The sequence below is a fragment of the Indicator indicator genome, chromosome 23, assembly GCF_027791375.1.
Source record: "Indicator indicator isolate 239-I01 chromosome 23, UM_Iind_1.1, whole genome shotgun sequence".
NCBI lineage: Eukaryota > Metazoa > Chordata > Aves > Piciformes > Indicatoridae > Indicator > Indicator indicator.
This window is the reverse complement of record NC_072032.1, coordinates 10,407,329-10,434,879: the sequence shown is the minus strand read 5'-3', so window position 1 is coordinate 10,434,879 and position 27,551 is coordinate 10,407,329. Positions and strand designations below refer to the sequence as shown.

The window sequence follows — 27,551 nt, the reverse complement described above, 5'->3', positions numbered from 1 at the left end:
CGCCTCCCGGGACCGCGCCCCCGTAGTGCCCCGCTCGCGGCCCGGGGGCGATGCTTGGCCGCTCTGCACGTGAGGCAGCGGCATGGACCGAGCGGCGGGGCCGGCAGAGGGGGACACGCTGGTGGCACGGGGAGAGGGGAGCGGCCGCCACCGCCGTTCAGGAGGGAGCGTAAGTAGCGCGGTGCAGCGTAGCGTCTCCGGCAGGGGGACCTGTTTCGGGCTGACTGTCGCGGTTGCGGGTGGTCGGCGGGGCTGGAGTGAGCCCAGAGGAGCAGGCAGACAGGCAGCTCGGCGTGCGCTGCCCGTGCGTCGGGAACGGTCGGCCCGGAGAACGGGGTGATGTCAGTCGGTTCCCAGCTTGGTGCGCACGGGGGAGCAGCGAGGCTGGTGCACGGTGGGTGTGGGAGCCGGAGTAACCCTCCGTGAATCTCCCGAGAGCAAGATAGAGCTCGTACCCGCTTGGAAAGTTGTTGGTGTTGGGGCAGAGGCGGTCAGGGGCGGGTGCAGCCCTAAAAATACCATGGCCAAGCTGGGACCCAGAGGACGGGCGGAGGGCAGCGCTGGGGTCGGTGTGGGGCACGGGGAGAGCAGCAGCGACCGGCGGTGGAAGAAGGAGAAGGCAGGGCACACTCTGCTCCTTCCCCACACCACCTTTACTGGGTAGACCCGAGGACAAGGGCAGACCTGAGATGAAGGTACCTGACTTTCCGAGCTCCTCCCGGAGCCCTGGGGGCAGAGCAGGCGAGGGAACCACACCTGTCAGCAGCGACTGGCTCGGGACTTGAGGTTCCCGGGGTACGTGGTGCTTTCGTAGCTCTGGATCTCGTTGAAGTATCGGGTAAGGCGCCCCAAAATCCATCTGTCCAATGTCAATGGAAAAGCAATACCTTTTTAAGAATACTGAAACTTCCTTGTGTGTGCGTGCAATGTTTGACACTACTGTGTAGAATTTAAATCTGAGAAGGGGGTTAGAGTGAACCAAACTGTAATGCTCTAAACTGTGTTTTGAAAACTGAAATGCAAACTGTCATGCGTTAAAACAAACGAAGACAATGTAAGACTCATAGTAGCCGACAGAAAAGTTACTCTGCCTGCTGAACCAGGCAGGAAAAGCACCTTTCAGAGTATGTTGCCTTTATCTGTGATAAGACTGAAAATATGGACAGTCACAAGTAAGCAGTTCTCAGGTATCTGGAGGTCTTTGCTGTGAAGTGACATGCAGCTTTCTGGACTGAACACTTATTGCTGTGTTGACAGTCACACCTGCCTGCCCTTGTGCTGGTGACAGTATGCATGGCCGGGGAAGTCAAGGAACACCTGTGAGGGAGGTGTGGTCACCTTCTTGCTTCCCAGTCACAGTTAAAACACATTCGGGTCTGCTTTGTTTTGTTTTTCCTTTTGCTAGCATTGCCACGGGGTTAATACATTTCTGAGCAACAGTTTGATTTATCTTTTTCCACGTTCTTGCTTCATTGTGCTTTCGTCTTTTATCTGGTGTTGCTGAAGCTTGAGCAAATATTTAAAGCAGTGTATGGAGAGACAGGTCATGGAGAAGTCGAAGTTCATGTTTCAAGAGCTGTAAAACTCTGAACCCAGTAAGCCTGAGGTTTTCTGCAGCAGGCTATATGCTTCAAAAACTCTTGGTATTGAAGTAGGTTCTAAATCCAGTCGTTTGCAACAGTTGAAAATAAAGTGGATGTGAGGTTTTTTAATTTGGCAGTACTGTGATTGGTTCTGCATTAGCTTTCATTTAACATCTAATGCTAATTAGTGCATGTAATTTGTGTGTATGGAAAGGTTTAAGCACCCACTGGAGTTTTTATTAAACTCTAGGCTATATGATCTGAAAGGTTTTGTTTGCAGGATTCTTATTATGATGGCTCTAACATTGTTGGAGTAGAGCCCTTTAGCAATACTGCATCAAGATTACTATGTAGCACTTCTGAATTTCAGCTTGTCATTTGTGAACCCTTTGGGAGCAGCCTGGCAGACCTCCAATGATATTCTCTTCCACATCATTAGTTCACAGTAGTATTAGTTTCTCCTATGTGTAGGAACACTTGTGTATAGTAGAGAAATAGTCCTCACCTAATATGAGGTGTTACCACTGGAAACTAAAGAAAATCTTAGGTCAGAATTTCTACTTTTTACTACCAAAGCAATGGTGCAGAGCTCTGTGTGTATAATGTTCATTTTAAGAAGCTGGCTAATAGTAATGAATTCTATTTGGCTTATGTAACGAACTCAATGAGACACATTTCTTGCACAAGTCTTTCCTTCCCCATGTACACTTCCTCCTGACCTGCCTGAAAACAGGCTGGTTAATGAACCATGTAATCTCTTAGAAAGTTCCCACGTTGAGTGGAAGAAGTTAAAAACACTCAGCTGTCCCACAGGATGTGTTTTGAGCCCTCAGGAGTGGCAGGTACAGAGTGTGACAGACTGAGAGACACCAGGTGTACTGGGTTGTAAACTGCAGTCCCTGCCCTAGCACCCAAGTATATCCTCCCTTCCTCATGGATCATAGTGAGTCTACAACAACAGTCTGAAACACATCCCCTTGCTGCAGTCCAAGGAACAGTAAATGTGAAGTGACAGCATCTCAGATAACATTTACTGAGACGTAAGTGAACATTTGAACTTCTTCCAACCTCACAAATTCTGCTGCAAGCATCCCACCAGTCTCCACACTAGAAAGTCAAATGCTGGAGAAGTGTCTTCTCAGCAAAGGCAGCTGCTATCTGCAACATTTCACTGCCACAAAGAAACAAGCAGTAGCACATACTCAAGGCAACAAGTCTGTGGGGAGGACTGACTTAGGTGAAAACCTGTGAGATGGTGTGCTCCCCCACTGTCACAAATGTAAGGATTAGTGAAATTGGGACCAAAAAAAAAATTAAAATGATGCCTACAAACCAGGTTTTGTAACCCAGGTGCATTCTCCAACAGTAATTTGGTGCCACATGCACACACTGCAGTAGAGACAACATTGGCCCTTTTTCCCCAGCAGCATACCTGTACCTCTCCCTTCTTGGATTTCCTCCATTCATCCCCCTCACCCTTTTTTTAGCTCACTTTCACTAACAATTCTTGCATGTTAACTTTTGAATAGAAGGGCTGCTTTGATTTGAGGCATTTTGAATTTTGGGGTCTTTTCTGCCTTTCCTAGTATTACTTTCTGCCATTTAGTTTTGCTGGATTACAGATAATGCCAGTTCCCAGATGTTAAAATTAGGGGTTTGGTGTCTGTAGCAAGGACATCTGCCTGCAGAAGGTACACAAGACAGTGTAAGGGGTATTTAAAGCTTGGGGTGTGTTAAAGTATACTAACAATGACTGCATCTTTCTTTTGTTTTGCAGAATTGGTCTGGGAGTCTTATCGTAGCCTCTTTAACTGGCGCGTTTGGCTCGTCTTTCCTTTATGGGTACAACCTCTCGGTGGTGAACGCTCCCGCAGTGGTAAGTGACTGACAGAACTGGGATTTGTCACCGCTAGAGGGCAGCCTTGTCCAGCTCTTGTGTGCTGCTCAACACCCTGCTCTGATAATCCTCCTGAAGTAGTAGAAGAGGTTAAATCCCCCACGCGAACTTCTCTTTGCCCGAAAGCATCTTTTTGCTGTCCACTGCTACATAAACACAATACCTGTCAGGAAACAAGGCTGTTGAGGTGAGTGGGCTCATGTGGTTTGCTTATCATTCTCTCCAAGCCCAGACCAATACTAAATCTTGCACACTTTTGTGTGATAAGGTGGCTTTAATTCTTTATTTCTGGCTAGTGAGTGTTTTGTAAGCTGTATGTACATGTTCAGCAGCTTCTCCTCATATCATCCCCTTCTGCAGAGTTGCACAACATTTCATTCCCACAGTACTGATTCAAATAATTTCTCCAGCTTCCCTTTAAATTATTAATAGACCTCTCCTTCTGTGTCTTGCGATGATGCCTTGTTTGATTCTGAATTCAAAACTGCTGTGTTGACCATCTCTTGGCTGCAACATATGGAACAGATTTGATGACTAGAGTACTGTTACATCAGTGTACAATATTTGGGAGGGTTTCATTAAAATATCAATTACCACAAATCAAAGTCTGAACATATTGTTTTTACACTAGCTCCTAAAGATCCTCTTATTGCAGTCAAGCACAGCAGCAAGGAGTTCAGAGGAGCTGAAAGCAACACTATTTGGAAAAAGTAGCAAGTAAATTTGGGGAGCTAACTGTGGAAATTCCATTTCAAAATAGTTCCTTTCCTTAATAAAATGTGTGGCTAGGTTTCCACTGAAACAGATAGGTCACATTAAAGTTGGGTGCAATATTTAGGCAAGTAATAAAATAAGATTTTTTTAATTTATATTTCATATGTATATTTTATTTGGTAAACACCAAATTTTATTTGGTGTTGACAGCACAGAGGACTAGGAAGAAGCTAGGGCTGGGAAGTTTTAATTGCCTCCCTCATACATTCTGGGAGTTTTTGTAAGTTCCTGGTAACTTTTGTACCAGTAACACAGAGTTGAACAAATTGGATATTTAGTCTGGCATGATACAGCTAGGCATCAGTTCACCTTGCAGTCATCAGAAGACAAACACAACTTAGAAGAAATCAGAAGGAAGATGCAATTCAGTGAGCAGTGTTATTGATTGTCCTGATGTTGGATATCCTTTCTGCATTGCCTCAGTACTGTCAAGAGAGCAGTGAGAATGATCCAATTTCTAAGCTCTTAAGTGCCGTTTTATAAATGAGCTGTCCTGGTAATCAGTTCTTCTGTCCTTTTCTGTAGGAATAAAGGGAAGAAAGGATTATAGGATGTACTCTTTCACAACACTAAGACAACTGGGCTTGAACCATGTGATAGAGGATAGTGGTGATCAGAGTGTGGTTGAAGGTGCAACCATACTGTTACAAATGCTAAATTCCAAGTGTTGTGGGTAGTAATGCTTCCAGGATTGTCCATTTTTTCCTTGAAACCTTTACTGTTGATTTTGGACTGAAACTGGGCACCATGCTGATGGCTTTGATCATACTGTTGACATGTATGAAGTGTCCCTTTTCAGTGTGTGGTGCTTCAGTGTTTGATTAGGAATATGTCTTTTATCTTCATGTTAAGCCATGCATTAGCTATGGCTAAGGTGTAGTCCTGCTGACAAGGAATACACAGTTGTGTAGTTCAAGAGTAAAACAGTAGAGTGGCTTCTGGTCGTTTTTTCTAGCTGCAGGGCTAATCTGTGCCAGCTCACCAAACCACAGGGGAAAACTCCTGCAATTCTCATCAATGAATTTTACTGCAGGTCATCTTGTAAGGTAGAGTCAGTCCAACTTTCATTTTTTTCGCAAGCGGGGAATAAACTGCACCAGCTTTGTGAAGAGCAGAGATCATGCCTCACTCAGTCCCCTACTCTTCCATGGGAAAGAGCAGCAGCCCATCAGATGTGTGCTTGGCCACACCAGAAACCCAGAATTAGAATTCTCCCTGGACCTGTTCAAAGAATTACCAGAACTTATTAAAAGCGTATGGGAGCATTTAGCAGTAGGGAGACAAATGCTTTAATTGAATACAAGCTGAAGATGTTTTGTTTGGTTTTGGTTTTTTGTTTGGTTTAGTTTTTCTTTTTACTGAATTTCAACAATTCATCCCACAGACTGGTGGTGGGCAAGGTCTGTAGAACAATGATGTGCTTTGTGCTCTGTGCGGGAAGCGAAGTCTCCACTGCTTACTGTAGTGCAGCGCTTGCCCCTTCCCCACAGGCAGCTGCAGCTTTGGAGCTGATCTGGAAGAGTAAGACTGTTGAAAAATGCACAGCCAGCTGGGTCTGTCAGTTCAGTTGTCATTGTATGTGTGTGATCTGTGTAACTATGGGTAAGACCATTTTTCTTAAGACCAGTCCAGCTCTTCCTTTGATGTAAGTTATTTACTGATAAAGATACAGAAAAATATTTCCCTTATATTTAAAACACATCACTTATATTGATAAATTTTAAAAATGTATATTCCTTATATTCCATTCATATTTCCTACTACTACCTAACTTGAGGAACTGAAGCAGCAGGATATAAGATACTGGTATCAGTCAGCTCCCGTTCCTTGTAGTCCTTGCTTAGTGGATAAAATTTTTTTACACAGGCTCAAGCCATTAGCATTGTTCATATGGCTAATTAAAATGCCAAAGGAGCCTTTCCACAGCATTAAATGGATTAAAATCCAGTGGATTTGTGTAACAGATCTGGTCTGTTTCATGTGCAAGCCCTCAAAACCTCTATGTGTTATTAGCTTCCCATTTATTGGAGATGGGAATCCAGGGACAGGTGATGTACAAACCAGCACATTTGTCTGTTACTGTTGAGTGCTTTAGTTTGTGCTTTCTTTTCCTGAGTATTTGCACCTATTTGACATCTCCTTGTAAATAACAAAGCTGTGCTGAGAAAATTAGACATAACACAGGGGGAGAATAATTTGTGAGCTATTTTTAACCGTTACCATTAGCAAGAAATGTTAATGGTGTTCTAAAAATGTTTTCTCTTAATATTCAGAACTATCAGAAATTAACAATAAACAAGAAGATATCTGAATCTAAATATAATCTGAGTATTTGTGTTAAAGAGATTCATTTAGAAGTTTACTGTGAGATTCTTCTAAATGGACCAAGCACCAAAGTGACTTCCCTTTCCCCCTTTCCCCCTTTCCCCCTTTCCCCCTTTCCCCCTTTCCCCCTTTCCCCCTTTCCCCCTTTCCCCCTGTCCCCCTTTCCCCCTGTCCCCCTTTCCCCCTGTCCCCCTGTCCCCCTGTCCCCCTGTCCCCCTTTCCCCCTTTCCCCCTTTCCCTTCTCTTTTTTCTTCTCTTTTTTCTCGCCTTCTCTCCTTCTTCTCTCCTTCTTTCTGTTTGTGTAGAAACAGATGGGATTGGACAAACATTTCTGTCCTCTTTTTAATTTGGGGCAAAAAAACCTTAATAGAACAAAGGCAGTAAAGGGTAGGTTCTGTCTCCACCTTTCTTAGGTACTTTGCAGGTACTTTTACTAAACCAGATTACTCAAGGGCAGGTTGGCTGATGTGGTTATATGTGTGTGCACTACAAGGCTAACACCAACAGTTGTTAATGTTGTACCACCAACCTCACTGGAAACACGCTCCACTTGATAGGAGTTTCTGTTTTACAAGCCTGTTCTACATTCATCTCTACCTGTGGTTTTCTTCCCCTCCTTGTTTATGTCCAACATGTAGTTAAATATATGTATGCTTTGACTGCCTCTATTGCAACTATTGTATCCAGAAGTGAGGCCCTATTATTTTTGGGGGGGGGGGGGAGGTAGAAGAGCAAGGGTGATTCCTGCAAGCAAGCTACTGCGCTTTTGATTTTGCTTCTCTCAGTTGTGATCTTAAAGTGTGATTTTTATTCTTTTTTTTTTAACATGTATTGTTATGTATCTTCTTTCAGTATATCAAGAAGTTTTACAATGAAACTTGGGAAAGAAGATATGGCTTCTCAGTGGATGAAAGCACATTAACTCTCCTCTGGTCCATAACTGTTTCTATTTTTGCCATTGGTGGCCTTGTGGGTGCCATTATTGTCACCCCAATTGTGAAGTTCTTTGGACGGTAAGTGTATTGGAAAACTTGCATTTTCTAAGGCATCTTCTCACACAGTCTTTCCTGAAGACTTTAATTTTATTTTTTTTAAAACTCCTCACCAGAGTGAAAATTTAAACTTCTTCAAATTATGAAAGCTCATTCCTAAGAGTTCCACACTTCCAGGATTTAAATTAGTACCTTTTCCTCTGGCCTTACTGTGTATCATTTGAGTCACAGAAGCCATTTGCTCTGAATGGACAAAGGGTTGAGATGTCAAGAAGGTTGTTTTCACTGTTTCCAACACTTTAGATGGTGCTCTCCTAGGATTCTGTCATTCTCCCAACTCTTCCACATCCCATATTTCACCTTCTCCATTTCATGCTTAGAGCAAGTCAATATTCTCTGCTCTGTAAATATATTATCCATTCTTTATTCATTTATTCTGTCCCTTCACGTCATCATTTGATTTTAAATTCTTATGTATTTTTCCTAATTGCATTTCATTTTTAAGCTTTGCAGGTAAATCATCAATTTGGCTTTTACACAGTCATTAAATATGTGAAAATATGCTTGGCTTAGATTGATTAATTCCCAGAATTGTCACTGTTTCTTCCTTTCTGTATTAAAAAGTGAATTTTAAAATAGGTTCATAGATGGCTTGAATTTTTGGTGAAGTGCAGTTTTGTTCAAGTGATGGCTACCACTTTGATGGAAGCAGTTCATGTTTCTAGGGCAGAGCTTTAAATCCTTCAGGCTCTGCCCCTGTGTGTGTTCATCCCTGTTAAACCATGAAAACAGCTCTCTTGCAGATATGGTGTATGAGTATGTGATTAGAGATGGGAAGGAATTGCATCTCTCAAGGATGCTAAAGGCTGCTCATCACAGTGTGGTTCTTTAGTCTGTTGTTCACACTGCAGTGTGTTTGTCTCGTCTAGGAAACCAGACTGACATATTGGTGTGGTAACTGAGGAGCACATTATGAAATGTTGACAGAACAAGAAAATACTTTGCCATTGAATTGTTCAAGTGTAGGTTGGAGGGTTGTGTGTGTGATGAAGCTGAGCTCCATTTACACTGACACAGAATAATGAAGTAAGGGGGATCAAAAGCATTAGTCAGAAATAATGTATGACTTTTAAAAGAGCATCCTTGAATCATATTGCTGTAAAGTTAATAACATAATTTCCAAATTACTGGATTCCTAGGCCCTACTTACTTCAAGAGAGATGTAGAGCAATTTTTTCTTTAGAAAGAGAGCTTTCATCCACATGAGCATAAATCCCATGTTCAGATGTAGCTTTGATGCTTCATAATTGAAATTCTCTTCTACTGAAGAGCAGCTGCTGTTGTGTGTCCTCAACACCCAGAGCAATATGCTCAGTGGATTGCTAAGCACACTGCTGGGAGGGCATTTGCAGGAGAGGAGAGACTTTCCTCAAGCACAGTGAACCGTTTGAAGCAATTAAAGGAATTCACCTGGATTAGCTTAATAATGCTGCCACTTTGTTATTCTGAAGTCATCAGCTGTAGCTGAAATGCTGATCCAGTACTGAATCTGTTACTGACTTTCATTTAAACACTTAGTTTAAAGAATACACAGCTTCTTATTTAAACAGCTACCTTTCTTACTATACTTCTTGTGTAGTATTTTGTATCATATTTGCTCCTGAGTGGAGCTACTAGAGTCTGAATTTTGAGAAAACGATGCATTTTGGGTGAGATTTTTAATTCTGTTGTTTTCCTAGTGAGTTTTAGACTAAAAGATTCTTTAATCAACTCCATAATTAAAGTTGTTGCAGCCATGGAGGGCACATAGCTGCTAGAATTCTGTTCTGACCTCTGGAACTGTTCAGTATCAAGACAGCAAACAACCTTGAAATCAGAGGAGATTAATTATATGTGATTCTGTAAAAAGCCTCTTCTGAGGAAGAGATTCTCAAGTAGTTTTAACATTGAAAATGCGTTAGAAAAAGAAAAAGGCAGAAAAAATCCTTAAAGCTTAACTCCATTCATGTGTAGCTGATGCATAAACTGGCTGCCTCAGCTGGAATGCTTACAGAAACTGATTTCTGCTGAACAAATGGCTCTTCTCTTAGGACTACTTCAGGCTGGTTACAGGATTGTGTTACATTCCTGCAGCAGCACAGATAGTCACTCAGAAGGAACCAGTTTTGGCACCAAGTTGCAAAGCTTGCTGTTTGGCTCAGGAGGTAGCAGCTTGTGACAAATGCTGTGTGCTCAGCTAGCAGTACTCCTGTTTGTGTTCATATAGAGAGCCTCAGGCATGGCACTTAAGTTCTTAGGATGTGTAGGATGGGTAATTGCTGTGCATTTGAAGTAAAGCTCTTCAGTTAACTATGATATGTTTTATTTTAAAGCTGTGGTATAGGTTTGGAACTGTATCCATCTGAGCCTAGTACCCTACAAAATGTCTAAAAGGCAGTGTTAGGCATTTTTTGGGTTTATTCATGGATATTTAATAGCCTAGTGTGCTTGAAAAATATTAGATTTTACTGTTGTGAGGTTGGTACCTACATAAAATATCTTCCTCTTTTAGGAAATGTACCCTGCTGCTCAATAATGTGTTTGCAGTGACAGCTGCATTGTTGATGTCCCTCTCCTTGCTGGCAGGGTCATTTGAAATGCTCATACTGGGCCGTGTTATAATGGGTGTTGATGCAGGTAAGCTTTGATCATGCTGGACATACCTTCCATAATCTTCCTCCTTTCCCCCAGTTAGATCTTTCTTTACATTTAGAGGCATTTCAGGAACTAGCCACACTGATTGCACTGGGCCAAAACAGCAGACTAAAGATTGGGGTAATGATGTTTGGAGAAGACCTAAGGGAATGGATATTAGCTGCTGCTGTCCGCCTTGGTTATGTCACTCCCTGTACTCCTCCAGCCCCATCAGTGCGTGTCACAAAAATCCTGCTAGTAAGAGTTCATTGCAGCTGTAAGCAAATCTGCTAATGCCATTTACAGTAAAAATATTCCATCTGAGTGTCAGCTCTGTCAGCTTGACACATTGGGGTTTTCTTTCCTTACCTGCACCAGTACTAACATGATTTTTCTTGCTTTGGGCTGAGCCAATTTAAAATCTGTTCTCTTGGTGACTCTTATCTCTGAGTAACCTTTAGTGCTACTCATCAAACAGAATCCTACGCACACCACTGTAGATCTGTTACAGATAATCAATCCCATGGTTATTAAATGGTGCAAGAGTAATTAGACATGTAGAGAAGATAATTCATATCTGTGGATAGATGTAATTATGTTCTTTGCATGGTTTTATGCTACTCTTGTTAGCAGATTAGCACTCAGACTCCTTTCAATAGACACCTGTTCTGTACCTGGCACAATGAAAAGGCAATTTGACTTAATATCTGTTTTTTCCCTTCTTTCTTAGGCATTTCTCTAAGTGCCCTTCCCATGTATTTGAGTGAAATATCTCCTAAGGAAATCCGTGGTTCATTGGGTCAGGTCACAGCCATTTTCATCTGTATTGGTGTTTTCACTGGTCAAGTCTTGGGGCTGCCAGAAATATTTGGACAAGTAAGTATTTAACAAGTGTTTTCTATGAGAGAACCCAAACATGCTTAAAGTGTTACATTTTCATATTGTAGCTAAGTTCCTTTCAGAAGTGGAAAACAGAAACATTGGTTTTCTGTTCTGAAGCACTTTGAAAAGTGGTTTCTTCTCTGTCTTTAAAAACTGTGTATGTGTGACTGAGTTTGGTAGGTGTGGAAGTGGTTCTAACAGCTTGGGTTGCTTATGTGGTGCAGATGCAGGTTCCCCTTTTCCACTGCTCCTTTCTTGATGTGTGTGCGTTTTTGCTGTTTTTCAGGTTCTGTGAGTGCCATAGAAATGCTTCAGATTTTTTTTTTTTTAATTTTTCATTTCTCAATGTGAGATAGGACTGAAAAAGGTTTGGTTAGAGGTCATATGAGGACCTGAATAGAAAGACTCTTATATAGTGACTAGAGTGTTCCTTGTAACTCCTACTTTTAGACTAGGAGGTGGAAGAACAGAGTTAATATATACCTTTATGGAAAGAGATTATCTGTTCTGATATAAGAGGTTATCCTACTGTTGTAGACTGAGATTATCTTGGTGGCCACTGGATGTCATCATTACTCTGAATAAATGAAGTCAAGGTATATTCAGGCTGGCACTTGGAAGTACTTTTCATCTGGAGATGCATCTTCAAGGCAGTGCAGAGGAAATGTCTGCAGCAATCTGCTCACGATGAAACCTGAACTAAGAATCTCTTCTGACAACCAGCAAAAGTAGTAAATTGGTGAAAAGTGAGGAGAGAGCTTGTCCTCCTTTGTCCATCCAAATTCAACTCCTTTGTGAATACATGATACCATCCTCCCTGACACTTTTATTTTTGTTTGACCAGTGCTGCTATTCTGTCCCTTTAGTCCTGGGCTTACTTATCCTGTCCTACTCTCATGAAGGCAGATGCTTTGATTCAATTTATCCATTACTGAAGGACAGATCACTCCCCTGCCCCAACCCTCCAAAGCAACCCATTTTAAGAAAAGCTTAAAATGGCTTTTGCTGACCTTCACTTTGTGGTTTCTACAGATGTCTATTCTCTTCCTTTGAAGGCTTAAATGTCTTAAGTGTCAAGAGGCTCATCTAACTGCTTAAAACACGTCAGCTCTTATGTAATAGGGTTTCTTTGGTCTGATGGGGTTTTTTTGCTGTTTTGAAGCATGCACACACTTTTTAAGGTGATGTGTCATGGAAATTCCTATTTCCTTGTTGTGTGTTTGAGATATTTTTAATAGGAAATACTTATTCTATGGTTTCAGATTGCTCTTACTCTTCTCAATTACCTTCTCCCTTTCCCTTCCTCCCAAAGTATAAATCCTCATAATTTTCTGTGAGGTCTTTTGAACACTTTTGAGTTAAAGATACTTATCTTTCAAGATATGAGTGAAATTTTATTTCGTCATATAGAACCAAGAGTTCTTGTGGCAATGAGACATATGCATAAAGTATACTGGAAATAAAAGTAACTTATACTTCATAGATGTATGCTATTTACAGACTATGGAAGGGCATTTGTAACTTCCTTTAGAGTAGGCCAAAAGCGTCCACTAGTTTACCATTTTCCAGAATCACTCAAATTCCTAACATGTCCTGTTTGCAATGGTTTCAGACATCTGACTGTGTAGAACAGAAAAAGTAACATCTCTATTCTGACTATCTATATTTTAGAAATATAAAGTGCAGTGACTGCTAGTGGTGTGGCTCAGGGGTCAATACTGGGCAATCCTATTCCTTTTTTGTTTGCTTGTTTGTTTGGGGTTTTTTTGGTGTTTGGTTTTTTTTTTTTTTGTTTGGTGTTTTGTTGTTGTTGTTTGGTTGGTTTGGTTTTGTTTTTGTTTTTTTTTCACTGTGAGAGTGACCAGGTGCTGGCACAAGTTGCCTTGAGAGATTATGGTGTCTTCATCCTTGGAGATATTCAGAAGGACAAAGCCCTGGGCAGCTGGCTATAGTTTATGTGTATCTATATAAGAGATATTATATACCTATAATCTCCAATCTTCTTGCTTGAGCAGAAAGGTTGGACCAAATGACTTCCAGAGGTCCTCTCCAACCTTAGCCATTCAGTGATTCTGTGAAACACTAAGTGCACACAGAATTGTATATAACAGTTTACTGTGCAAAGAACTCAATGTATTCATGTTGAGCTTTTGGAAAGTGATTTCCTAAGACTTTTAAATCTGAACTCAAAGACTTTAACTAAGCAACATGCCCAAATATGTTGCCCCATTCTAGCCACCAGGCTAGATACACATGGCCTTGGTGGTGCTGACAAGAGTACAGAAATGCTGCCAGAACCCTCTGGGTTGTTGCATATGCACAGTTCAGCAGTACCCATGGGAAGAGAAGATCAGCTCTGTTACATCAACCCTGTTGGTGGGATGTGGTGGGTGTTGATGTATTTGTAACAGAGACATTAAATGAGGAATTTTGCTTGCATCTATTGTGGACCAGCTGAGACTGTGTATTTACTAGAGATTATAAATCAAGCTTTTATTGGCTCCCCCAGACAGACACAAAGGTATTTATTCATCCCTTTTCTGTACAGAACTTATTAAGTAATGCATGGGAAAACAGCTGTGAGTCTTTGTATCTCCAAATGAGTTTCAGTCTATTAAAGCTGTGCTGTGAGATTTCAATTCCTGAAGTTTTAGGAACAACACATGGCTCATTGGCCGTATGTAGTATTCAAATATTGCAGTTTTGTGTTTGAGAAGGAGAACATCTTGCAGGAGAGGATTTGTCTGAATGGGGAAGTGGAAGTGTGGTTATAGAAGAGAGAGAAATATGGAGATATACATTTATTTATGTATTTTTAGACTTACTGCTGAACAACAGATTTAATACCAGAGCATTGAGTATTGGATAAAAGTCAATAATATGTACAACATGATCTAACACGCAATTTCATTAACAGAAAGAAGGTCATGAGATTTGGACAGCAACCACTTTTAAGGCTAAGTCCTGATCCAAAGGTAGTTTACTGAGTTACAAAAACTTCCTGCTGACTTCTGTGAATTCTAGATTAGGATTGTACAGCCTGAAGTCTGGTGACACTGTACTGTGTAATACCTGGGGAGACACTGAGACTTGAGTAATCTTCTTGTCAGAGATACAGCTGTAGTAGTGACATAGAAAAATAAATCCCTGTGCAGGTGCAGAACAGAGGTGAAATACATGTGCTCAGTTGCCTTTGTTTTAAACCAGAAGGCAGGGAATTCATAACTGTTATTAAAACATATGTTGACAGAAGTGGGTTACAGGAATGGTCATGAAAAGAGAAAGTTGTATCCAGCACGGACACAACTGTTAGACGAGGAGGCTACTGTCCACTGCAGCCTGAGGAGGTTGTAGAGCAGCATTGGTAGTGGCACAAGGAAGATAAGAGGAAGGTAGTTGTCCTGCACCCTATGTGAGTAGCTGCTCTGAAGCCTGAGATACAGAAGTACACATTCCTCAGCTGCCTCATGATCATCATCACGGTGCCATACCCTTGACTCAAGGAAGAAAAGACAGTTCCAATGCTAAGACATTAGTTCCATCTCAATGCTTCTTCAGCCCTTGGCCCCAGGCCAATGAGATTGTCCTTTACCTTTAGGAGTGTTTATGTGGCACAGCAGCAGATTAACAGAGAAATGCTGGACTTGTGCAGTCTTTGCACACCCAAGTCTACTCAGTCTGTTCTGAGCACGGATGTGATTTATGCATGTGAAATGGAATATTTCTGATATAAAGTTCTCATGCCAAGCCTCTGCTTAAAGAGGAGAAGATTCAGTTGCTGGAACATAAGGAGGTAGTATAATTTTGATGCCCTAGGGTACGTTAAATGTCTTTGTGGGATTGGCAGGTATGGCAGGGAAAAGGCCAGAGATCTGCATCCTTCAGGGACTGCAACAGGAAGTGAGGCAAAATGCTTCAGGGCATCTAGGAATTATGCTAAATGTAAGAATTTTGGTGCATCTAGGAATTATACCAAATGTAAGACTTGTGGTGCATGTAGGAATTATACTAAATGTAAGAATTTTTGTCTCTGTGTGTGAGCATACTTTGCCAAACAGAAGTTTTAAATGTGTTCCTGCTTTTTATAGGAACATGAAAAACAAGAGAATGCTAAATCACTAGTTCCTGGACATTTTGAGTATCTTGCATTGGACACAGGAGGCTTTTGTCTCTTTGCTCACCACACATAAAATGGGTAAAAGGTGTCATTTTACACAAGAAAAATATACAATTCTTTTTTTTTTCAAATCATTGCTGTTTGTAAAGTATTCAGCACTGTAGTAAACCCTTCATAACCCCACCCCCAAGGCATGAATTCTAGATTTAATATTTAAATAGTGACTGGTAAATAGACCTGCTCACTGAGGAGACATCACAGTTCATCCTGTCTACTGAATGAGACAAAGGGAGAGTGAGTATTTATTATTATTTCAGTATGATCTCCCACGCCTTTCAAGCAGTAAAGATAAGCAAGCCCTCGGTAGCACTGTGAGGTGCTGTGGCTGTCATACTGGAGATGCAAAGGAGGGCTGCAGTCCTCTGGGCTTCAGGGATGTGGGAAGTGTGCCCTGGGGCAGCTGACGTCAGGGATGCTCAGCAGGACATGAGGATGTCTACAGCACAGAAAATTAGGCTTGGGACAGAGAGCAAATAAGGGCCCTGACTGTGCTGTATTGGTTGATACCTAATTGGAAATGGGAAGTGGGATGCATGTTCAGATTATGCTTTTTAAGTAGAATTGTTGAGAGAAAGTGAGAGTTGAGTATATTTCCTTACTCAGTCTTTCTGATCCTGTCATAGATATATCTTCTACTGGGATACTGCATTGACATCTCTAGATCTTTCCAGAAATGAATGCCCTCATACAGAGCAGCACAGCATTTCTTCTCATCTGTGTTGTATGACACTGTCAACAATCCAGCTCTCCCTTTTAAGATTTTTGTATCTATCTGTACATTCTTAGCCTTTGTTGGGTTGCAAGTCTCTTCAAATATTATCAAAATCTTCCTGATCGGTGAAAATATTAAATGTAACCTGTGCTTAAATAGTTCATTGAACTTCATATCAAATAATAGTTCAGCTGGCAGCAGTGCCTGTTGACATTTTCCCATGCCAGTTTCTTCTCCAACTTTTAATTATCACAGTGAGTTCCACTTCCTGCATTTTAGCTGATGAGTGTCTGCCATGGTAACATTTGCTGTACTGTATTCCAGTATAGTTTGATCTTGTCTCATTTGCAGCTGATAAATCCACGTCCTGCTTTGCACATTTCCTACTCCCTGCCTTGTATTTCTGCAGCCTTGCACTTCATTACATCAGCCTTTGAGTGGGTCTGTGGTTGTTAAACTTGCTTTACTATTTCACTGTCTTTTGTAAATAGATCAAAGCTGGGGTTTTCATGCTCCAGCCTAAGCAAATATCCATAATGTGACAGTTTTAAATTAAAATTTTACTATCTTGACATGTTATTCGTAATGATTCAGAGCAGGTGATGAGTCAGGTCCCCTGTAATTAAAATCCTTAATGCACTTTTAAGTTTTTCCTGAGATAAAATGAGATGTGGTTGTTTTCATTTCTCTCAGCAGTGCCTGTGTGCTTCTCCTTACTGAGGCAAAGTGTTAATGTCTAAGTCACAACTATGCTGTCTTTGTCTTTACCTTATTATTGTTTCTGGGCATTGCCCAGTTTGTATCCTTTCCTGTTCTTTCATAAAGAGGTTAAGGAACCTTCCTTTTCCCTGATTCTTTGAATTCCCTTTATAAGGCTTTTCCTCCCCATTTCTGCAGATAATGCTAACACCCAGACAATTTACTGGAGCATTTTGGGACATAGTTTAATGGCCATGGAAATCTTGGCTTGATGGTTGGACTCAATGACCTTAGAGGTCTTTTCAAACTGAAACAATTCCATGATTCTATGAGTAAAGAGGCTTGTGGTGAAACCTCAACTTGGTTCATAACCAGCAGCCTGTGAAAAGCTGTAAGTCCACTGCCTGCTTCAAATCAAGAACCCCAAAGCTGCCAAAGAGCAGCTTAGCTGAAGTGTTATCAGGATTTTACCCATGTTATGACAATTAGAGGACTGAGTCAAATATATATATATTTTTGGATGATTTTAGGTCATTTACATTAGACTAAGAGGCTATGCAGGTATATGTAACTGTATGAAAACAGCATGGTACTGTTTCTTAAACCTACCAAGTGATACTACTGTGAGTGAGGATGACTTGTAGAATGCATATTTGAACAGATATCATACTTTTGCATATATAGTTGTTGATGCTGAAGGAAAGAAAAAACGTGTTATGTGTCACTGTCTTGTAGCTTCCCTGGGTCTCTTTTCCTTCTCAGTTGATTGATGGCTTGAATTCTATCTTCCCTGGCCCTCGAGCAAGGTGATCTGAGAGTGAAATGTTCAAACTGCTATCTAAGCTCAGGCAGAAGACATCAGTCTGCTCACTGACACAATAAGATGAGAAGTTTGAGCCTTTCCCATCTCTACTGTCACTAAGGGGTAGCATTCCTGACTTATGTTTGCATTTGTTTGCAGGAATCTCGGTGGCCTTACTTATTTGGAGCCATTATTGTGCCTTCATTGATACAAGTTGTGATTCTGCCTTTTCTTCCTGAAAGTCCTCGTTACCTCCTACTTGAAAAACATGACAGAAGCAGAGCAGAGAAAGGTATGATGGGTTACTCTCTTGTAGCAAAGAGTGTTTAATGTAGGGATGGAGGCTGGAAAGTAATTCTGCTATCACAGTAAAGCAGAATTTTATTCCAAGAGGAGAGATTCTCTTTGCAGTTATATTTCTTTCATTTTTTTTTAATTTGTCTGCATGTGCATAAATATAACTGCTTCTATAAAAGAAATTCTTCAGCAAACTAACCTATATGGCATTATGCATAATGATACAAAGCCAACCAAGTCATCCTGTTGTTCTGCATCAGCCACTATATGCAGGGTTCATTTGAGACTGAAAGATGGGCTTAATCTTCATGACACTCTCTTCTCTACAGTCTTTGCAGCTTGGCTAACAGAAACACCAGTTCTGTTCCTTGTTTTGGCTTTGTTTGGTGGTTTGTTTGTTGGGCTTTTTTCAATAGTCACTGTGCTTGATCCTGTGCTTCTGTGACTCAGTTACCTTTGCTGATCTAATAAAAACCTCATACACCTATTTAGCTGAAAATTTCCAGTGCTTCCATATAGCTTGCTGCAGTTTCACAGACACAGGTCAGAATATTTTGTATAAAAAAATTTGCTTGTGTGATCATAGCTGCCCCACTAAAATTGCTGCAATCAGTTTTAAGTTCCAGTACGTCGTTGTGTTATGACTGAGAAAATATTGGAATGTTGGGTTTGCTTATTATAAGGACACTTTAAAAATAGGAGTGTAGGAAGATGTCTGTTTATAATACCAAAATGTTTGCAGATCATCAATAAGCTTTAAAAAATTATTCCCAAATCTTTATTTGAATATAATTCTTAACATTTTTCAGTAACTAAGTAGCTGATTGGAAAATCACTTGCAAAGTGTGAGTCACCCCCTGAAACATAAGTTTAATAATCTTTTAGGATGAAATTAATGCAGCTTGCTCTATCCTGTTTCTTCTATTATTAAATGAAAAAACTGTCCCTTTTTGTTGTGGTGGTGGTGAGCACTCTAAAATAGAAATGGCACACTGATGAAGAGACTCCCACCATGTCTGAGTTGGGTATGGAAAGAAGAATTCTGTAAATGGTGGAGCCTCAAACATTTAGACACACAGTTCAGTGTTAAAAAAAAAAGAAGAAAAAATAAAGAAAACAGAAAAAAAAACAACACGCAACAAAAGGCACAAAAGCAACAAGGGTTTGTGGAGAGTTCTTTAGCTTTACAGTGGCAGCAGAGGTTTGGTGAGGCAGAGAGCAGTTTTCCCAAGGACTGTGAAGGAAAGGTCTTGCCTGCCAGCTGTGGTCAGAGCCCCCAGCAGGGGCACAGCCATAAGCAAGCATGGGGCTGGCTGTTGGCTAGGAACTTCTGCAGCACCATGGCTGGGTTGGGGAGAAATGCATTTGTGTTCCAAGTTTAAACTAATTAATTTCTACCTGAGAAAAATGTAGATATATTTCCAGAGCTATGGCCAGCAAAGAATCCACATCTGCAGTGCTGTTGCATAATGTCACACTTATCCTAGGAATCTACTGGAAATCCTGCCACATTACCTGGAAACCTCAGCATGATGGTGAAGCTGTGCCTCTCATAGGTAGAGTTCAAAGACTGTAAAATGCTGGCAGTAAAATAACATCACCTGCCTCAAAATTCACATCATTTACTGTTGCTGGTAAGGGGCCAACTGCAGTCTGGGATGTTTTCAGTTTATGTGTACTGAAAATGTTTTGAAAACTGATCCAGAAGCATAGGAGGTGGAGTATGGAGTAAGAGACATCAGGAGAGACAAGTTACCTACACCTTACTTGGTAGCTGAAGAGAAATGAGCTTTAGGAATTGGCATACTGATTATGAGAAAGTGGCTTTCATGAGCCACCATAAACACTATGCTTTGAGAAAAAAAGCAGAGACTGCTACAAAAAACTTTTCAAAGTAACTGCACATCAATAGAAGCTTTTGGACTTGATTAATTCTAAAAATAATTAAATAAATTAAAAGAATAATACTGAGATATGTTCTAGTGAGTGAAACTCATTTTGAGTACAGTCTGCAGAGTTTTTGAAACAGCTAGTTACCAATGATCCCAGAGAAAGATTTATAAAGTTCCCTCCCATTCTTTGCCTGTCAAGCAGCCATGTCTCCAGCACCAACCACCTTGTTGCACAAGCAAGGTAGCCTGTAGGATATCAGATGCAATACAGGCAAGGCTGATTCTTAGACATCATTTTGGAGTCAATACAATCCACTTGTAAGGCAGCATGGATGGTATCATCTCATACTTCTATGTTATAACATGCCTACATGTCTGCTAGGAAAAAAAGAAATTGTCTTACTCCTATGCATTTACTCCTCTCCTAAAGTAGGTTTGCAAGTGAGAGTATTCTTAGTCCTCTGTTTGGCAAGTGGGGAGGGATTTTGGTTGATTGACAGAATGACCCAGGGTGTCAGTGTGGGAGTTTGGAGACCCCCTTCCCACTCCAGGGCATGTGGAGAAGGCATGAGCCAAGTTTTGGGTATCTGGAGTAATGCAGCGGAATAATGAAAGCAAGTGAGGAGAGTAATTCACAAAATAGGAGAGTGAATAACTGTGAATCCACAATCATAAAAATTGTCTGGATGTTAACATTATATGCAGAAATGGGGGAGGAAAAGCATTTTTGGGAGACCAGAGAAGTTTGTGGATTATTAAAACCGTACTGCTTTAAGCCATGTAATGACCATGCAGTATTCTCCATTTTAATGATGACTACAGTTAATGCCTTTGAATTATTTGCCTCTTAGGTTAAATCTGCATATTCATATCAGAAATGTGCAGGTCTTTCTTCTAACTAAATCCTTTTTCTTTCCTCTAATGGATCAAGGCTATTCATGCAAATATACATTTCACTGTGGATTACATCCTGTTGGAGAAATCTAAACCTGTTACTAGTAAAAGGTTTGCTGTATTTAAGGCAGATGACTGCATTAGTCTTTATAAAACACTCTTGAATGTGCATGAATGTCAAAGCTTCTAAAATGGAGATGACAATATTAATTTTCCTAATTGTTTTACAGCAATAAAAATCCATTGGGATAACATAGGTCATTGAATTTCCACAAAGTTCTGCTCCTGCTTTCATCCCCTCCTTTTCTATTTACTGAATTGGAACAACAAATTTGAGATTTATTCTTAAACTTTACTATGCTATATGCTAGTAGTTCATATTTTGATAGATTTAAAGAGCTATTTAAATTTCTTCAGCAGAGTACATCTAAATTAATCTTCTGCCTAGTCAGTACTCTAATAAAATCAGTGGTATATGAAAACATTTTCATTTTTACAAATATTATGGTGTTGACATGGAGTTACTGCAGGGAAATTGCTATATATTCATTTCAAAAGCAGTGCAGTTGGGTAAACTTTTTGCAAGTGCTGAGGCAAACAACAAGGCCTCCCATATGTCTCCCACCATTCCCTACAGCAGCCAGCATCCATAAGAGATGTCTAGGTCCACTCAGCCCAGTGCTCTGTCTCCCACAGTGGCCAAAGATGATGCTGCTTAAGCAGAGCTTAGACAAAGCTTTGTTTTAAAGACACTGTTTAGCATACTTAATCATCAGTGAAGTGAAAGGGAACACATCCCTGGGAAAGAGTTTGGGCATAAGCCCAAACTACTACCTGTGACCACTTCTCTCTTTTTCTGCTTCCTCTTGCTTGGGGCTGGCTCTGCTCTGCTAACCACACAATAGCAGTTTGATCCTTTGAAATGTCTTCTCAAAGTTTACATGCTAATTCAGTCTTGATAACAAGTGCTTTCTTGGCACAGTCCTAGAAGTATTACTGTGGCAAAAGAATGAGTAATTCTCCATGTCATTGAGTTCTTGAGTGTCTTCACATCTTCAGTTCAGAATGCCTTCACTTCACATCTTCAGTTAATTTAAAGGTTTGATTAGTTTTAAAGACAGTCTTGACTGATTTTTGTTCAGACCTTTGCACCACTTTCAAGTGTTCCACCTTCACTTAATTGAAATGAACAAAATCTAGTGGTGCAAATGGAGGGGTTTCCTAACTACTTTCCCCTTGGCTGGAACCATCCACTTATTTTGCTGTTTGTAAAGGCAGTGTCCAGACATTTGAAAACTGAGAGTGTAGAACTGCTGATCCAAGGGAATTAAAAGGAAATCTGGAAAGGTCTGAAAGTTGCTAGAACTGTAACTTCCCTGATGATTTTAAGCATGACATGAAAATCAGAGTTCTCTGTAAAGAGAAGCAGTCAGTTAGGGAGAGAAATGAGTCAGTGTGGCAGGGCAGGGAATGGCTGCTGTGCTTCTCAGTGCAGACAATGCAGGGGTTTAAAATGTAAGATGAATAGAATTGAGCATCACACATTGAAAGACCTTTTGGTTTTCCCATTTCCCTGCTAATGCAGAATTTATCTCTGCATTAATTATGGTGATCTGTACTGTACTGAAAAACTGTTAATGGAAGCAAATTGAAGATGTGTTAAGAAAATGTGTTTTTCCAAGAAGACTGAGTGTTGTCTGCTCAGAACTATGCATGTATAGCACATTTTTTTAGCATTCCTTGGCTTGTTAGTTATTTTAAGTTTCCTAGTAGCATTTACATCTTTGGTTCTGATACCAGGGAGGGAAGAAAAAGAAAGCAGGTGTCTGTATTTTTCTTGCCTTGTACTTGGATATTTTGGTAATTGCAGTTTTTTACTTCGCAGTCCCTCTAGAAACATAGCAAGCTCCCTTGTGCAGAAAAGACAGATTGCTTTCCTTTTACTTGACTGCACCTATATTTTTTGACTTGTGTGCCCTACAGTAATGCAGAGGATTCTAAGGACAGGAAAAATAAAGAAAATTGTGCACTGACCTAATTTACACTGATAAACCAGATGCTTAAAAATCTGAGTCTTTTGCAAGAAGGGTATGGTGATATGTGTCTGGTTGTTCTCATCTTTATTTGAATTTTCCTTTGTCAATTCTCTGATAATACTGAGGAAAGTGTCATTTAAGTGTGAGACCTTGATTTTAACAGACCATAGGCACACATTTTTCTAGTTTCTCATTTTTTAATCGATGTCTTTAAATACATCACACTCCTTTTAAGGAGTGTTTAGCACATCATTGCATAATAAAAGGGCAATGGCACAAGGACAAAACTCATAAGCTCAAATTCAGGAATCTGGGGTCCAAATTTGTTAACTCATTTCTGATTGGAAGACCCAGGTGAAAAGATAAATCTAATGCTGTTTCTGGGAGATTTGAAAATTTTGACCTCTCCTGTCCCAAACTGGATATATCAGAATGAATGAGTGTAATGAATTGACTCAACAGCCAGAGGTGGTCAGTGTTCATCCCTTAATGAAATCATCCTTCTTGTTAAGCAGAGTCACATAGGACCCATTAAAATGCAACAGAAGTGCTGAATGCCTCTGAAAATCTTATCCCAGAGCTCAAGTTAGTTCCCTGAGCTGCCAGACTGGGAGTCAGACAGTGGGTGCAGCATTACACATTCACCAGAGATGGAGAAGGATGCTCCAGGGAGGTTCATTTGTGTTACCTACCCCTCACAACGTTGAAATGCCACTACTTGGTCTTTCCACCTACTGGGTAAAGTTAACATATTATAACTTCAAAACCTAAATGATCTGGGCATTTTAACTATGTGTAGCCAGTCTCTGTCTTCCTTGAACATCCAAGTTCAGTCTATGATCCAAAAGAATGCATAGTTACTGAAAAATGTGAATGTCATTTATTTACAGGTAAGTACTGTGCAAAGCTGTGGATAGGAGGAAACTGATTTGGCTCTTAGGAGAACTAAATCAGCTTATTCACTTAATAAAAATAACAATTTAAAGTGACCTGCTGTGTAAAGGATTGTTTTTTAGAATTAACAGCCTACTGAGGTTGCAAAAACCTTCTTACAGGGGTATGTGTAATGGGATTGTTTCTCTGCAGTCATGCCAAGACAATGAACATTTTAAACATCTCTTTAAAAGCCAACCCCTGGGGTATGTTTGTAAGATTGTGGTGAAAGTATCATCAACATATACAGTGTCTGTAAAATGGGGTTGGTAGAGATACACCAGGAGGTGCCTATTTGTAGTGCCTCCTGGAAGAGGTGTGAGATGGAAAGCTTTTATTATTCACAGTGGAAAGGTATCTCAGTAAGTCATCAATGCGCCATTGTGTAATACTGAATGAAGTGTCATTCTGGGGAGATGAAGTTGTTTATTGTCTACATTTGCCAGGGAAATTAACTCCCATGTCTGCATCATTTACAAACATAAAGTCCTGAACTGCTTCAAGTAGTTCTTTCTAATATTAATCATCTTGAGACAGTGAACTCTCGTCTATGTGCAGTTGAAATGAGATTATATGAAGAGTAGTAGCTATTGCCTTCAAATGCCTGCCTTTTCCTGGATTGCCAGACTTTGATAAGTCTTTGCTTCCTATTACTTCTCTATCCAATCTATCTCCAGCAATGAAATCTGCTGTATTGTTAGGCTGCAAAAGTAGCCAAGTCAAATAATGTCCTGAACTGCTTTGCTATTAAAACACCTTTTCAGATTACACAGGATTTTGGCTCTGCACTGGACCTTTAGGCTGTATTTATACATTAAATAAAATATGGATACAACTGGTAGGGTGCCAGATAAATTACATTCCAGTTGCAGTTTCTAAGACCAGTTGCAGGGATAAGCCAGCTCATGCTCAGAATAGAACAACACTTGGCAGAAGGATAATTAAGTTGCAGCCCATGTATGCCTCCCATTTGTGTCCCACATTTCCCTTTCTACGATACAAGTCTGTTATAAATGCACTTAGTGCCAAGCATCTGGCCTAAAGTGCATGTCTTCTCTTTGTAGCATTTCAGACCTTCCTTGGGAAAGATGATGTGTCTCATGAAGTAGAAGAGGTTTTGGCAGAGTCTCGAGTCCAAAGAAACACCAAGTTAGTGTCGGTGCTGCAGCTCCTGCGAACCCGCGCTGTACGATGGCAGGTCCTTACGGTGGTCGTCACCATGGGCTGCTACCAGCTCTGTGGGCTCAATGCTGTAAGTGTCTTTCTTCAGGCCACGGCATCCCCCAGGGTGCTGCTTGCTTTCTTTTTTGTAATGCAAGGTTTGTGCTTATATCATTCACCAAGCTCTACGACTTTCAGTTTTTGCGGTTTCAAGTTAGTAATGACTTTGTTAGAGCAGCGTGTGGGAAGGTCCACGGAGAGCTGCAGCATTTGTTTTGTTTTTTTTTTTTTTAAATTAGTGGGGAAAAAAAAGAGATTCTCTGTTTCTGGTCACTTAAGGTCTGGTCTGATACACACACTGTTTGTTGATGTTAGGTAAATTTGGTCTTTTCGGTAAAGATATCTGCTTGGGTTTATTCAGGCCTATATTCTCAGAAGTCAACAAAAGTTCCTGTAAGTGATTTTAAGGGGCTGCCTTGGATGTTTGATTTTTGTTGTGGTTTCATACAATTTGAAGAATAAGCTGTGCTTCAATGTGCCTTTCTTGGAAACTGCAGCAGAAGAGGAAAAAAGACACAAACAGGTCAAGAAGTCCTTTTGACTGTTAATGCATCTGAGGCTAAAGGATGTCATGATCCTTTTCCATCTGCTGAGCCTATTGCATCAGCCAAGAGAAGGTCACAGGACAATTTAGGTTGGAAGGGATCTTTGGATATTATCTAGAACAAGCCCTTCCCAAGAGCAGGATTGACTTAAGGGCTGGTTCAGGTTGCTAAGGGCTTTGTGAAGTTGAGTTTTAAATATATCCAGAGGTGAAGAGTCCACAGCCTCTCAGGGCAACCTGTGCCAGCTGTTCTCACCACTTACAGTGTGAAAAGCATTTTCTCTATGTCCAGCCAGAACTTTCCTTGGTGCAGCATCTGGCTTAGATGCTTTAGGTTGCACAATAGGAATGCTCTCATGAAGCACCTCAAAGAAAAAGAGGGTTTTCTCATAGTTAAAGAAGTTACTTGCTTGTCTGCATGAAAGGTAATATTATCACTGCTGGGAGGAGCTCTCATTGTGGTTTTTTGCACTACAACATACTAAAGCTAGGTGTTAGGTTTTTTTTTTTTTTTCCTCCAGGGCTAATCAGGAAGTGTAAATGCTCAGCCTTATCTCAGGTATCCCTTTAGCTTTAACACTTTGAATACCAAAATAATTTGTCCAAGACTATTTGAAAGATTCATGCAGTTAGAACTCTGGTATCTAAAAGTTTTCAACAAAATGCTAGGAGGGAACTAGAAGATTTTTTTTCATACTATGGTGTGAACTATAAAAAACAATTGTACAGGTGGTATTTTCTTCTACTGGTAGGATTTCAGTGCTAACAACAGGCTATTTTGTTCCTTATTGTGGATACTTTTTTAAGAAAAGAAGTGGAATTATCTTGTCATCCAGGCTTTCCAAGATTTATAAATGCATAAGTAAAATAAAAAGACACTTGTAGTAAGAAACAGACTGTTCAAATAATGAAGCACATTGCCTGGGGGAAAAAATATAATAATAAAGGTCACAGCTAAATTTTCAGGGGAAATAGAAGAGTTTTATGGTTTTGAGGATATTTAATAGATGACAGAAATCGTCCAGTATTCCATGACTGCACTGTCATAACTTGACAGGGATGATAGTGAGGCACACTCAGTCCAAAATGGATACTAGAGTTGTTTTAAAGTGCCATTGGGTGACCAGTTTCTGAACATATGCCTCAGAAAGACTTTGTCAGGAAACCTGTGTGTCAAGTTGGCTGGGGTTTTTTATTATGACTTTGTTCCCCTCCTTATTCAATGCCACAAAACATGAAAAGACTTTGTTCCTCTTCTCATGCAGTGCCACTAAACACTAAAATGAAGTGACTCATACAACATTTTTGTTGTGGAATTGATTATTTAAATAGTGTTAACAGTAAAAACAAGCAAATAATAACTGAGGCCAAGAAAAATAGCTGGATCACTTGACTGAGAGACCAGGTTTCAATTCCTTGTCTCTTTTGCTTGGCTTTCCTAGCTAATGTTGCTCAAGTCGCCCGAAGCACACAGGTACAGGTGTGACAGATACTGCTGAACCTGGGTCTTGGTTTGCCTGACTGCATCTGAACTAACCTGCTGGGCATGAGCCAGTGACAGCAAATGCTTCCTTCTAACTCAAAGCTCCCATCAGCTGCTTTGTCTGTAGTGCCCTGTTAGTCAGTCTGGCCTTTCTCACAGCTACCATCTGGGCAGGGCATATGGGAAAGTTGGACTTCTTTCAGGCGAGAGTCTCAGGTCACTCTCAGGGGAAATCACCAGCTGGCAGACTTCTGCAATCATCCTGCTGGTATCTGAGAACCCTTGTCTCCTTTTAAAGCTTTTACTTTACAATGAAAATTTGTTTTGGTTAAAAAACAGTGCATTTGTTGGTTTCTGCAAGGAAAAGAAATCATGGTGAAGCCCTGATCATTGTAATGTAGTCACTTACAGCAAAATACCTGACAGACTGACCCAAACTGACGTAAGTGTATTAGTCTCTTTTCGTCTGATAAAAGGTATCCATTATACACATAATCCATAATCAATCTATTTATCTTCCACCATTTAATCTCAGTTCCCACAAAGACACAAAACTACAGTGAAGTTCTCACTGGGAACATCATCCTTTTTCATATAAAGTACTTGTACTGAATATTGTTTAAAAAAAGAATCATTCCCAAAGTGGGATCCTTAGGCTCTCTGGGGTCTGTCCTTAAGGCAGAGAAGGCTGTTTTTCATGCTGGGTATGGGGGTCCATGCAGCAGTGCATTCTGT

The 27,551-nt window shown here is 40.5% G+C and overlaps 1 protein-coding gene across 2 annotated transcripts in view; it reads left to right on the top strand.

Moving 5' to 3' along the window:
* SLC2A9 (solute carrier family 2 member 9) overlaps positions 1-27,551 on the top strand; it is a 56,601-nt gene that overhangs the window by 2,254 nt on the left and 26,796 nt on the right. The window contains exons 1-7 of one of the 2 annotated variants that reach the window (XM_054391486.1): positions 83-169; positions 3,361-3,459; positions 7,432-7,592; positions 10,123-10,247; positions 10,975-11,120; positions 17,676-17,808; positions 24,633-24,820. In XM_054391486.1, the coding sequence (XP_054247461.1) occupies positions 83-169; positions 3,361-3,459; positions 7,432-7,592; positions 10,123-10,247; positions 10,975-11,120; positions 17,676-17,808; positions 24,633-24,820 (939 nt within the window). Of the gene's footprint in view, positions 1-82; positions 170-3,360; positions 3,460-7,431; positions 7,593-10,122; positions 10,248-10,974; positions 11,121-17,675; positions 17,809-24,632; positions 24,821-27,551 lie in introns of those variants that run through there. The other variant, XM_054391487.1, reaches the window with a different exon arrangement.